The sequence below is a fragment of the Vidua macroura genome, chromosome 1 (assembly GCF_024509145.1).
Source record: "Vidua macroura isolate BioBank_ID:100142 chromosome 1, ASM2450914v1, whole genome shotgun sequence".
NCBI classification, from domain to species: Eukaryota; Metazoa; Chordata; class Aves; order Passeriformes; family Viduidae; genus Vidua; species Vidua macroura.
The window spans coordinates 90,263,940-90,278,107 of record NC_071571.1 but is presented as its reverse complement, the minus strand read 5'-3'; the positions used below and the strand labels follow the sequence as shown (position 1 = coordinate 90,278,107).

At 37.2% G+C, this 14,168-nt stretch overlaps 1 protein-coding gene across 2 annotated transcripts in view; it reads left to right on the top strand.

Annotated features, from left to right (window-relative positions):
* LPCAT1 (lysophosphatidylcholine acyltransferase 1) overlaps positions 1 to 14,168 on the top strand; it is a 63,888-nt gene that overhangs the window by 13,088 nt on the left and 36,632 nt on the right. The window contains exons 4-7 of one of the 2 annotated variants that reach the window (XM_053983931.1): positions 3,880 to 3,992; positions 5,372 to 5,432; positions 7,790 to 7,848; positions 12,559 to 12,593. In XM_053983931.1, the coding sequence (XP_053839906.1) occupies positions 3,880 to 3,992; positions 5,372 to 5,432; positions 7,790 to 7,848; positions 12,559 to 12,593 (268 nt within the window). The remainder of the gene's footprint in view (positions 1 to 3,879; positions 3,993 to 5,371; positions 5,433 to 7,789; positions 7,849 to 12,558; positions 12,594 to 14,168) is intronic. The other variant, XM_053983923.1, reaches the window with a different exon arrangement.

Here is a 14,168-nt window from a genome sequence, read left to right as displayed (position 1 = left end):
TATACTGTGGACTAAATACTGTAAATGGATATCCCACTGCAGGCTACTTGTGCAGCTTACCTCCAATGTTAAAGGCAATCAGAGCCAGTTGTGCTACCTCTGTAGGATTCCCTTAGAGTATCAGGGGAATGTAGTGATGGGGTTTTGTGTTGTTTGGGAGAGAGGCCAAGTGAAATCCTCAACTTCAGGATTCTCTGCTTTTGCAGCTGTCACTTTGTTTGTTGCTGATTCTACAGTGGTGAAAATGTAACTGCCTACTCAAAAATGTGTGTATGGATACATTTTAGAATTGTATGTGGTGCCCCGTGTCTGTTCCATGGCTTTTTGTGTTCTCAGGTGCCTTGTGGAACCAGCGGTGATGTTGCCAGTGTAAATGGTTTGCTACAATACTTTCTGCTGTTGTGTGTTATACAGCACTTTGTGTCATGAATTGAAACAAGGTTTCCTCACAGATACTTGCCTGCAAAGAGAGAGGGGAAATAATTTTTTCCTTGCTGTTGTCCTAAGAAGTTGTCCTAAGAAGTTTAAAGACACCAGCTGTATGCGTTCAGCTGATCAGAAAAAAAAATGGGTTTTGCTTATGCATTGCACTGGTGCTGAAATTGATTGCATGGGAGTTTCGGTTCTGAAATCAGTTGGAGCTGCCACCCTGCTAATAATTAAAGCAATACTTAATTTTTGCAGGCTCTCTTTAAATGGCTGTTTCAAGCAACTTTCAGTTAGAATGTCTGTGGCATTCTGGCTGCCCTGAGAGGCAGAGGTTTTAATGATTTACTGGCAGCACTATTTAAATTGCATATTAAATGCCTGCCTAAGAAGGTAGAATACAGCGTGTCAGCTGTCCTCAGGATTCCTTCTATGATCTGAAATTGGGAATGAGAGGGAGTAGATGAAATGGGACTGACACTGTTAGAGAAAAAGCTGGAATAATGACACTCACAAGATCAATTTTGTGAATTGACAGATTCTCTGTCATTGCCCACTAGATTTGATAATTCAAAGATGGTTTTAATGGAGTGAGAGGAGCTGGGCAAGCACTTTTTTCAGAATCTCTGAACACTTGAGCTGTGGTCTTCACTATCTGGTTTCAGCCAGTCTTGGACAGTTAAATTGCTGAGCAGAGAAGGATATGATTATGTTCTGTTTATTGAACATGTTGCAGAGTTCTGCTTGTTTCCTTTAGTTGCTCAGTATGCCAGCTGTCTGAAGCATTTTTTGCTTTCACTTCTGGCCTGACTTCACCCTAGTCCTGCCTATTCCTTGCATCACACATTACCTTAGATACTGTCTCCCTGTGTTTCAACCTGACTTCTGACCACAATCTCATCTTGGCTGCCTATTGGTATGGTTCTCAACTTCTCTTTACAGACCTTTGGCCCTGCTCCTGACTTTCTTGCTCAGATCGACTTGGTACAGCCTTTGAATTTTCAGATTTGTGTGTTTATTGAACATGAAAATATGTAGTGACAGTAAAGGTCTGTGTAGCCTTGTGCTCTGTTCTCAGAAGTGGTTAAGAAAAGTAAAATTTAGCCTTCCCCTGGTGTGGAAGCTTTTTACTGATGACTGAGAGTTTCAGGTTCACTTAAAGTGTTGGACCTAACTCCTAAGGGCCTGGCAGCTGGCGTCTCGCAGGATCTTCACTTGCTGTCTAACATTAAAACAAGAATTCTGTCAGCTTTTTTAGTCCAATGTCTAAGGAGGTAAGGCTTAACGTAACTACCCTAATAGGCTAATTCAACAGGCAGGACAAATCCATAGGAAGCTTTCAGTTGCCTCTGTCTTTCAGCATACCAGAGTAATTTTTCTTTGCACAGGGGTGTGTTGCTGTTTGTGGTGCTGGTCATTTGTAAGATAATTCACCTGGTGTTCCTCTGGAGCTTAGTAACATTACAGTAGCTTGCTTTTGGGAAGGTTGGAACAGTAAAGCTCCCAAGTTGGCACATCTTGCCTGTACAGTTCTCAGATACAGATGACATCGGTGTAGTCTGATGTTTTCTGTCACACTGCCCGAAGAAAAATCTGTCTGCTTGCTTAATTTCATGTGTAATAAATAAGACCCTGCTTGCAGCATGTCCTCAGAAAAGAGCCTGGGAGTTTTGGAATTATCTTATTCATTCCTTGGCCTGAAGTAACCCAAATCCTGTCATTTGGACCAAATGTAAAAGAAACTTCCAAGTGAAGGCTGGGAAGGTTGGATCGTTTGCTTTCCTTTACTTTATAATGTCTTTGCTATGGAGTAGTAAATTGCAACAGTGGGGCAAACTCAGGAGTAGGATCACTAAGAAGAAAACAATTTGATACCAGGTATGGTTTCCCTTGTTATTTTTATTGCTTGTTCTGTGTTTGTGGGGTTTTTTTTTCCCTATTCTTTGTGTTAGTCTTTTTGTGGTTTGTTTTGGGGCTTTTCTGTTTGTTTTTACCTCGCCTTGACAACCCCAACTGGCCAAAGATGATCTTTGCTCCTTTGACAAGCATTGTTCTATAGATATTGTCTTAGAGAAGGCATGTAGGAAAAAGTACAAGAGTAAGGTAACTTTTCTGATACACTTATCTCCTGAGCTGTGGCAGTTTGTAGGATAAAAGTAATATTTCAGAGGCTGGCTGAATGTTTGGGAACTTGCTGTAAGGTTTGACAGATTATTTCTCAGAACCTTCATAATTGGAGAATTTTGGTGAGTTGATGGCTAAACTTCCAGTGGGATAACACCATAACCAGCAGCTTTTGCTGAGTACAGGGCTGTAATTCCTTAGACTGTTTTTTTCTTCACACTTTAAGCACTGGCTGATCCGTTAATGTAGCAAGTCTATCCTTGACAAAAGCAGATTATACAGTGCCAGTGAACTCTTCTCACAGTGGCTGGAAAAATGAAAACTGTATTTGAGACAAGTAGAATAGCTAATGTTTTAGTGACTCTTGAACCTTCAAGTAAGATTATATGATACAAAAATTATTAAAAGGTTTTGGAAGACAGTCTGCTTAAATAAAGGCATGAAGCACTATATTTGAAGGTGTGTCTCTTGTAGTGCTTTTGGACACTGCTAAAGAGCTGTATGGGCTTCTTATTATTTTGAAAGTTTTGAAAGTCTTTGGTGTCCTTGTGACAGACATGCATGGAGGAGAGTATCTTGTGGACTGATTTCTGATTTTTTGCTCATGTTCATTTTGTGTCTGGCTACATACAAGAGGTTTCCCACTGAACCAGAAAGAGGATGTCTGAGATCTAATTCATCTGGTATGAGGAACAGGCAAACAAGTGACAACTGAGAAAATGAGCATGCCTTTTCTGTTGACACTGATTTTTCACAAAAAAATAACATCAGTGTATATAATATCTTTGGTGCTGTACCTTTAGGGGAGCTGAGCTGTCATAGAAGACAAAAGCTCTAAAGACAGAGACAATTTTGACTGACAGGATGTTTTTTGCAAGCACTTACATAGCAGGGAGATTCCTGCTGCTTTGCTGATTTGGGGGTGGCTATAGACTTTGTGATTTTTGTGGAAGGAGGAAATGGCCTATAGACAGCCACAGCTGCAGCTGCATTGTTGCAGAAAATTGCATAATATGTACCATCATGTTTTACATTATCTGTGTCATACGTATTGATCTATTAAAAACTGAAAAACTGCAAAATGCCAAAATTTTGAAAACTGTTTTCCTCACAGAAACTTATGAAAATATTTCAGTAAAGCGGCAGTAATTCAGCTGAGTATTCAATTTTGCGGTGTAATATGGTAAAGTAGTTATGTTCTTTTAACAAAAATTTTTGTCCAGAGGAGTAATTGTGGGAGGGTGGGGATGTATGGAGGGGGTGGGGGATCTTCTTCAAACAAAGCAAAAATAAAGGCTGGTCCTTGTTTTTGTTTTCCCTCCTCTTCAGCTCTGATCAAATATATCCGACCAGTATTTGTATCTCGGTCAGACCAGGATTCTCGCAGGAAAACTGTTGAAGAGATAAAGAGGCGTGCCCAGTCTGATGGTAAATGGCCACAGGTACTGTATTCTGCTACTCTGTAAGAGATGGTATTTGGCATTTCCAGGCTTTGGATATGCAGTTTGCTCTTTTCATTCTGGGTGGCTTTAGATAGTTTGGGGTTGTGTGTGTGTGAAATTTCCCTCACTCCCTCTTTCTAGAAGATAAAATGTAAGATTCTCATCTGTCTCTCATTGCATTGTGTTTTGAGGAAAACTGGGTAAGTACATGGCTAGACAGCTCTTAAGTGGTACTAAATGGACAGACCACAGCAGGTGATGAAGTCCTCTGAGAAAAAAAATTAAGTGCTCAACAGAATACCTGGGAAAGTACTGTGTGTTCTCGCCCTTTGCAAGATTTTGGCATTGCCATTGTTGGAGATGTGATACTGAGCAAGGCAGCCCAAAAAATTTGGATGCTCCAATAACCATCTCTATTAAAACACGTGATGAAAACATGGATAAAACAAGTGGCTCAGGCCTTTTTTTCTGCACATAAAATGTGGCTGTTTATACTGTGCCTTGAAAGAGAGCAATGGGAAGAAAAGGATGACTATATAAGATCTCAGATTCCTAGAAGCATGTGAATATTTTGCAAATTTGAAGCATTCCTGTGATTTTTTTGAGATTAAGGTACTGTATATTTTTTATGGGATTATTGATGCTAACAGTGGGCATACCTCTGCATACTGGACTGCAGAAATGTTATAAACAGCTATAAACAATGTGACAGGTGATATATAATGTTTGCATCATGACTTTCATCATTAGATTTCAAAGCAAGTTAGGACAGAGCAGGCAATAAAGCTAGTAATGTTAGTCTAGTCCATTGCTTTGTTTCCTTATATTGTGGATGGGGGGGTGTTTGTTTTTGTACAATCTACCCTCTTCTGCTGAATTGGTTCAACTTAAGTGGTTTTGCTCCATTTTTTAGAATTCTGTTCAGGTATTTTCAGTCTCTGTCATTTGGGCATCTGTGTACATGCCAAATAATAGCAAGGAGAAAATTCCTGTCTTTTCTTAGCCTGTAAACAGGTATCTTGGGAACAGGAATTTTGTTCTGGTACACAACAGACTATGATACTTTTTCTAGCACCAAAATCTTCGGTGAAAATACTCATACTTAATAAGTCTTTCTGATCATTGTCAGTGTTCCAATAAATAGAATTATTATTGGAGGGCAAGAAAGAGGCAAAATCACAGATAAAGAAAAATATTTTTCCTATTAAGGTAGAACTTTACCTGACATCTTCAGCAACATTTCTTTTTACTTTAACTGAACTGTTTTTCCCTGAGAACATTTTTGCTGAAATCAATTAATAACAGCTTTGAAAAGATGTGTTTATAAATAAATTCACATTGAAATAGTTCTTAAAAGTCAACTTTTTTTTTACTTCAAGATAATGATATTCCCAGAGGGCACTTGCACAAACCGATCCTGTCTAATTACATTCAAACCTGGTAGGTATTATGCTCATTTCTCTGTTCTCTACAGAATGTCCTTGTATCTTCATTTTCTGAAATACCAGTTGCATTTTAATTTGCTTGCTGTTGCAGAAGTTGAGTTAAAAACCTTGCAATAGGGAATATAAATTTTGATGCTGCAGGAAGATTGTAATTCTACCATTGAACAAAACAGTTTCAATAATTCAGGGTTTTTTTTTTTGGCTTCTGAGATGCATATGAACTGGAGAGTAATGTTTCTTCTTGGGTTTTTGTTTGTGGTTGTGTCTTTCTGCTTTTTTTTTTCCTTGCCCCCTCCATTTCCTATTTTGGGTCTGTCATGCAGCATTTAGGTATTCGCTGCTACCTTAAGCTTTGTAGTGTATCTATTTCAGGCTGCCCAGTGTTTGTTGCTGTGTTGTATCTGGCTGATCCCTCTCTAACTCTTCTCAGGAGTTGCATTCTGGTGAAGATGGCACGAAAATGTTTCCCATGTAACGCTGTTACATAGGCTGCCATTTTTTACCATTTTTACGTAACATACATGTTCTAAACTCTTTTCAGTAGTATCACCCTTTTTATCAGATTAGTAGAGGGTGTAATGCCGAACATTGCTGCAGCTGTAAATGGCATTTCCAGTAGGGAGAAATGCCAGTAGTGCAGTAAACCACTAATCTTTAATGTAAACTTGCCTTTATCATGTAGGTAGGGAGATGGTCAATGAAGAAACTTCAGTGAGCAAGGCAGTTGTGAATGTGTTTTTTGACTTCCTAGTTTCTAGACTTACTGTGTGTCTTGTGTTTTGTTTGGCTTGCAATTTAAATATCACTTTTAGAATATCATGCAGTGAGTCAGCACTGTGTTCCTTGCCCTGATTCATTTGGCTGAAGGAATCTCAGGCTTTTCTCTCAGCTCTTACCTTTTTAGATGATGGAATGGTGATTAGGGAAACATCTACTTCTGTAGCTCTTTGCTCTCCTTCTCTCTCCACCTGAATACCATGCTTTGAAAGCTAGCCTGAATCCTTCATGTGAAGCCCTGATTTCCCTCCCTCTGTGCCATAGACATTCCAGGCACCATGTGTTTCATCCTTACATTCTCACTCTATTTTCCTCTGCTCTGGTCTAGTACATGCTGCTGTCTGCCTCTTGACTGTCTCACTTTTCCTACTGAAACCTGCATCTGTATCCATCTAGCCTTCCAGAAATCCTTTGCTTCAAAATTCCTCACTTATATCACATTACCTTAGGTCTCTATTCAAGTTATTTCTATCAGGGTGCCTTTCCCCATTCTGCTAACATGGCCTATGCTCCTTGCTCTTTCTACACATTTTCTTGGTTTTATGTTTGTGTTTAAATGGTAGTGTTGTCATCTACTAGTCAGCTTTTGTCAGCTTCGGATTATTTCAAAAGTTGATTAGACTGTTCTTTGAGACTGAGCAGAAGGTACCACTGGCCTCTAAATCTCTTAAGGATTCTGTACAGACCACCTTCATTTAAAGATGTTTATACTCCATAAACGATTATTCCTTTTAAGTCTCGACAGTTATTTTGTAAAGCAAATGTTATGCTAGGAATACAGTGTACTTCTATATTATTCAGTTCTTCATTTTAATTGGACTATTAGGGAGACCTTAGTAAATTGTCAAGAATAACATAATTTGAGTGAAACTCTTAATTTCTTCATGAGAGAAAGAGGTGTTAAGAGAAGTCTTGAACAAGATACTTATCATGCTTACCCAATCTTTGTATTAGAAACCAAGAAAATGCTTAGCAAATGACATAGAACTTGTGCTGCTTATTTATCAGAACTGTAATTTTCCCATGAAGTGAAGCAATGCTTCTGAATAATAGCTCTAGTTTAATTTGTAACTATTAGTTTTCCCATAGCTACAGGATAGAAGTGGCATTAATTCTGTTATTTCAGAGATGACAAATTGCCTATAAATTATTGTTTTTCAGATAAAAATAGAAAGCTTTTTTTATATAAGAAAGCCCAAGGTCTTTACCAAAAATATTGTTGACCACAGGGAATAAATTAATTTAAATTGTGCATGCTCATTTTTTAATACTCATTTATTGAGCTGAATTTGGTACTAAGCTTTGACTTGTAAATGACAATATGTATAAGTGGTAGAGGATAATTTAGATAATGTAAGCAAACATTTTTAATTAGCTGTCTGCTGAAAAGGAGGATATACATTGTCATTCTCCAGTGCTTGCTTTTTTGATTACTTTTGAGGCTACTTTCAGATCCTGTTTTTTCAACATCAACTACTTCCTATCAGTCTATTGTATAATTTTTTCTTGCTGCAGTAAATTTCTTCTCTACGAAAATGCACTATTAGTTAATTATGTATTGTGTGTGCCTTCTAGGAGCATTTATTCCTGGGGTTCCTGTACAGCCAGTGGTTTTACGTTATCCAAACAAACTGGTAAGTTCAGCTTGCAGTGTCCTTGGAAATTCAGGGCATTTTCCTTTAAGTGCATTGGCCCTTGTGTAACCTTTTAGGTTCAAAAATTAAAAAATCATTAGTAAGTTACTGTTAGTTAAGTATTCCTTAAGCCTCAAGCAATATAGGGAGTCTTAACCGAGACAGTTTAAATGTTTCTGCTCTGAAGTTGTTCAGGTTGTTACAAGAAGTACTCTACAAATGATGAGACAAATGGCAATTTCTGTCCAGGATCTGTGTTCTTAAGTGCTGCCTGTTCCTGCAGTGTTTGCTGAAGAGTTTTCTTTATGTCATTTATTTTTGGAAGATGTTTCTGCATCTCCTGCCTTTGGGGTGTTAGTCATGGATTACTGTGACTGGCTAAATGGTATGGGATAATGTGTTGAGGACCTCTGCACCTTTATAAAGTGTCATCTTGTCTGTTTTACATTCACCATGCCCTTGGCTAAGGAATTAGCTAATTTGGACTAGTCCTCCAATATAAATTATATTCAGGTAAAATGCAGATTATAGTGTTTATTTACAATATCTGAAGTTTCTGTCCCCTTCTGAAGTGGAAGCTACTTAGGGAGGGTGTGAAGAGTGTCAGAAATAAAATAAGGACCACGTGGTCTCTTTTACTGATGCATGTCACATCAGAAGCTCTCTCACTAGCCCATTAACAAGCCCTTGTTCTAAGGAAGGATTTTGTTTCTCCTGGTACCCAAGTAGGTTACAAATACTTCCATCCACTGTTCTTTCTGTCATTTACAGGTTAATATAAAGCATATGCTTAATTTAAAAAAAGGATCCAAGCAAAGTTAATATACACAGACCACCATTTGCTCTTGGCTGCGTCAAGGTGTAATGGCAATCAAATAGTTTGCAGTAACAAACCCAGAAATTATCTTGGCAGATTCTGTGACAAGAATAGCAGCCTGATATGCTTACATAGTATCAAGTGCATTGTAGCAGGCTGCCTGGGACTTTTCATTACATAATAGTTACATTTTCAGGGAGAAAGATTCTTTTCTAAAAATAGCTTGAAGTTTCGATGGCACTGCCATTTAAAATGACAAACGTGCTCATGGCTTATGTCATATTAATATGCATTGTAACTTTTTGTTAATGTTAAGCCCATAACAATATAAAGCTATTACATGTTATTTTGTAAATATCTTCAAAATCCAGGTGCATACTGAAATGTCATTATTGCTTGTAGTACATAATATGCAATGTTTGTAAACCAATAATAAATGTTCCTAACACTTTATTAACAGAAATTTGTGAGCTTCTAACATTGAAGTAAAACAATATAAATGTAAATGAAAATTTTCATAATTTTTATGTTACTGCAAAAATGTCATAAAATAAATTCTAGCTAGTTATATAAATATCCATTGTGAGCTGGCATGAGTTTGTGTATGGGACTTAACTTTTTCCTACTACTTTTACTTGCTGTAAAACACTTGGTTTTCAGTGCCTTACTGAGTCACTTAACCTCCTATGATCTAATTCCTAGAGACCTTCCAAAGGTCTAAGCATTAATGACAGAGGCGATAATTGCTATTACTGCTCTGTTTTATATTAGCTTGGGGGTTGCAGAAGAGTTGCATCAGAGTTAGAAGGAGGAGAGGCAGAAGGAATATGATGTGGTACACGAAAGTGAGGTTTCTTTTGGTTAGGAAAGGGAGTTAGATTATTTTGTTTCAATTATTGAGCTATTCTTATCTCAACCTACAAGGCAAGGCTTACCTTTTCTTCCCAATTCTCCTGCCCACCCTGGGGGACGAGGAGTGAGCAAGCAAGCAAGCAACTGTGTGATGCTTAGTTGCCAGCTGGGATTAAACCACAACACATGTAAGAACAGAGTAGGGAATGAGAATTGGTTTCCATACACTAAGATAACATTTTTAGCAAACTTTAAGTGTCTCTGGCTTTCTATTTGTTGTCTTGTTTGACTGATGCATATTATCATTTTAGGTTTAGAAAAGAACTTCTTAAGATCTTTGCTTAGCCAGTGAACTCCAAATATGCATTGTATGTAGTTACCCTACTGTGTTTTGCTTGAAGTGCCTTGTCTGATCTGTGTTAAGAGCTTTGAGTTCCACAGTATAGATTAGAATAGTCTTGGATTTGAGTGCACCTGTGGCTGTTTAGAGACGCTTTTTGAGATCAGAGCCTGGGGTGAATGTAGTAGGTGTCTTCACTCTGGCATGTTCAAGAGCTAGGGAAAGCACTACTGTTCTGCAGTGGGCTGAAACATGGCAAAAGTGAAGAAGTAAATTCACGGGGTGTTTTTCTAGCAAATACATCTAGTTCTCATTGCTGTGAAGAGCTCTGTGTTTTATATTTTTTTTATAGTTAGGGTTGCTCCCTGAATAACAGTCATCTTGAGGCTTGTGACTATTTGTATTATATGGCAACTCTGGTCCTGTATCAGTGCATTTTAGTAGTAATATTTTAGTATGTTTCTCTTATTGATGCATGAGCAGAAAGAAATTTTAAGGCTTAAAATGTTGTTTAGACCTGATATTCAAAATTTTGCTACTGGTTGTCTAGATTGGTAATATTTTAGGTATTGGATGCCTGAGAGCTATTACCTATATTCTAATTAGAATAAATGCTCTAATGTCTTCACCCATAGGTTCTCTACTGCAATCCTTTTTACAATTTTTTACTTATTTCCCTTGTTTCTTCATTTGAATTTTCTGTCAGAGTGCTGCTACTTAGGAAGTTATGAAAATATATAAACTACATACCTGTTTAAATATCACAGAGCTATTTAAAATGTATTCTATGTCCAAATGTCTTCCACAAGTAACTGTGCTATTTGATAAGAGTTTTGGTATATCAGGGTGAACTGAACCTGTAAAAACACAGCCAATCCCCTGTTTGAAGGTTGCCGTATGAGTCTCAATATCTTCTTGTGTCAAATACAAACTCTGGGGAAGATGGCTCTTGTCCCTGTTTCCTCCTGTGCTGAGGGGATATAACAGAGGGGATAACATTCAAGGTCAGGTTGGATGGAGCTCTGGCCAACGGGATGTAGTTGAAGATGTCCCTGCTCATTGCAGGGGAGTTGGAATGGATAGCTTTAAAAGGTCCCTTCCAACCAAGCTATTGTATCATTTTATGTACTTCCACACAATTTAAAGTATTCATTACTTAGATACAATAGTTTCAAAGAATGCTGTCAAAGAGAATGTTGTCTGGAAGCATAAGCTGGGAGCTGTGATAAATATAAAAGGTAACTTAGTTACGTGAGGAAAATCCTACTTCCCTTTGTGTGCTTGTTGTTTTTATCATAAAGATATTGGTCATGCTGGTAGGAGTCTCCTATAACAAAGATCTACCTCTTGCAGATCAGAATCCTGTTTTCCCCTAGGTAGCATTTCTGGCCATTATCCCTGATGCATCCTGATGTTTTGATGAGAAAAAACGTGCCTGTCTACTATGGCATTCGCGTTGGGAATTTCTTGAAGGATTGTTGATGGCTTACTTGAGTTTGACTTGCCAGCTAGCCAGCATGAGGCTGGATTCTGAAAATACCTGTGCTCTGTTCAATGACTCAAGACACTTTTGTGGAGGCCACATTTTTCTTTATCTCCCTCTGCATTGCAATTTAGAGAGCTGAGTTGGAGATGTGTAGTGCTTGCTGTTCTATAAGGCAGATCTAGTCTCTAGATTAGTTATCAGCTATCTACACTGGTTTCTCATGGTTTGTAATGAAAATTCCCTGTGGGAAGAAGACAAAACCTATAATCTGTTTACTTGCAGTGTTATCAGAGTCATCAAAATAGCCAGAAACTGTGTAACAGTAAAACTATCCACATTATAGTGCTAAAAGATCACTACATGGAGGTAGAGTTTTTTAATGCAGATAAATTGATTGCTACAAATAGACTCATCCTTTATCATATTTTGTTTGATTGAAAATAATTGTTAAATGTCAAGTTTTAAATTTTTAATGGATCTTTATGACATATAGACCTTACTCTCCAAGCTGTTGTTCTATCATTAATTACATTTTCACCTTTTATGGATGGGTTTGCTTTCTTTTATTTTTGCTTTAGGTGGCCTTTTGCTCTAAATGGTAATTAAAACTTCAGTTTAACTTGTTTTTTCATGGTCATGGCACATGTGATCACATGAAATCTCTAGAATGGATTTGGATGGTAGCATAGAACTGAACTGGAACATGTTCAGTAGGTTGAAAAAAAGTATCTTTCTGATCAGGTCTTTCAGAAACCTGTATTTAAAGAGTCCTCTTATCTTTACACTAATGACTTGAACTCTTTCTCAGTTAGAACAGCACTAATTTCCAGGTGTTTTGATTCCTTTTTTTACACTTAAATCACACCTCCAAGTACTGCAGTTTTTTAGTATTAGTTAAAAAATGCGATGATTTTTACTGTCATATTCCTACCTGTTATTTATTGCTTTACAGGTCTCTGTTCCCTTTTTGCTGTTTGCATCTTGTCCACTTCTTTTACTGCGATTTGCCCTTACTGTTTCACACAGTGTTCATTTTGGCCATATAGCTGTATAAAAGATGGGCTGATTCCTAACAGGGTTAAGAACTTCTGCAAAGAGAGCATAGAAGTTTCCATGAAAGCTTCTTAGTAATATATTGTCAGTTATGTCAGTGTTTGCAATATAAAAAGGTGAATGCATAATAATTAATTGCAAATGTCACACTTCTTTCCTTAGGACACAATCACATGGACATGGCAAGGGCCAGGAGCGTAAGTGGTTAATGTTTTATTGCTTTTATAATTTCTTTCCTCAATTAGTTTTTATTTATATGACTTATATGCATATATAGTCAAACAGTTGCTGGTTATTTGATTTTTTTTGGGGATTAATTTATTTTTTATCTGTTATTATCTAATTATACTAATAGCTATTAAGAGGAATCCAGGTGTAAACAATGTACTTCAGCTGCTATGATTCTGTTGGTTTGAAGCATGAATTTTAGCTTTTTGTTTCAAATTTATTTTTTTAGCCAAGTGCCTGAAGTAAACCAACTTGCTTCTGCTCTACATATTCTGTGGCCTGCAAGTTGATTTGGTATATTACTGTATAAAATCTAGGACTATTGTTTGAAATTGGTCTACTCTCACGAAAACAGTTGACCCACTCAAAGAATTTGGAGATACTGTTTCCATTATCTTGTCTGAATATAATTTCAACTTTTTTTTAAGCAAAATGTTATTCTAGAAGTTCTTCAGCAAATTCATGTAATATAAAATATTAAACAAAGCAGTTCTTGCTTGTTTAAAAAAAATGTTAAGCATTATTTTCTCTTCGGGATTTGAATAGAAATTCCAAAATGTTTAGATCAAGGGGAAAACAAGAAATTTTGAACCCTATGTAAAAGAGACCTGGCTTCTGTGGCTAATGCTTTGTATTGTTTTGAATGTCCCATGTGACATCCTATATTTCAGTAATAATGAGGAAACCATGGGGATTAGCCAAGATTCAAGTAATTTAGAATTTTGTCAATTAAGTTTTGCACTTAGGAACCAGGTCTAATTAAGGACATGATTTTGAGACTTGAGGAAATCATCAATCACTTGCAAAGGTTCAGCTTACAAATAATTGGACACTTTGGAAGCAGATGAGTCCATGGTTGTGTATAATGTAAACAGACACTGCAGCACTTGCTGCATAAAGGGATTTCTGTTCTCATGAGCTCCTACCTCTTCCCTTGCATTTGCACTGCAATTCATGTATAAAAGTAATTCAGCCACAGACAAGAAAGGTGAGCAGCTTACTTCCACCGTAGTATCCTGAGGACTCAAGAACACAGAGGAAGACGGAAGAAACCTGTAGGTGTCTTGCCTCAGATCACTATAATGTCTAGAAAACCCTTATTCCGAAGTGTTGACCTCTGCTAATAAAGTTAAATTAAATTAAAGCTGGATCAGAATCTGCAGCAGTATGTGATGTTATACAAATTGACTGGGTCAGTTTAAATTACAGCTTTTCTTAATTAGGATTAATTCTCCTGGGTGACCTAAAATGTATTTGTGATGTCTCAGCAGAAAATGCTATTAAGACTGATAACAGGCCTCCTTTTCTCAGCAAACATATCTTTATATTTTGACGAACACTAAAACAGAAATCTGGAAATGTTTCTGTATCTAGGAGTATTGCTTATTTAAAGGTGCTGTAGCCTGTCAGATGGATTGAAAACTTGTCACATGCAAACTTAAACACTCATTGAAAGTAATGTTTTTACTGCTTTGGCAGTATTCAGAGCAGATCAACTGAGTCTACCTTGAAAACAAAGAGTGACCATAGTTGAGTTAGATACA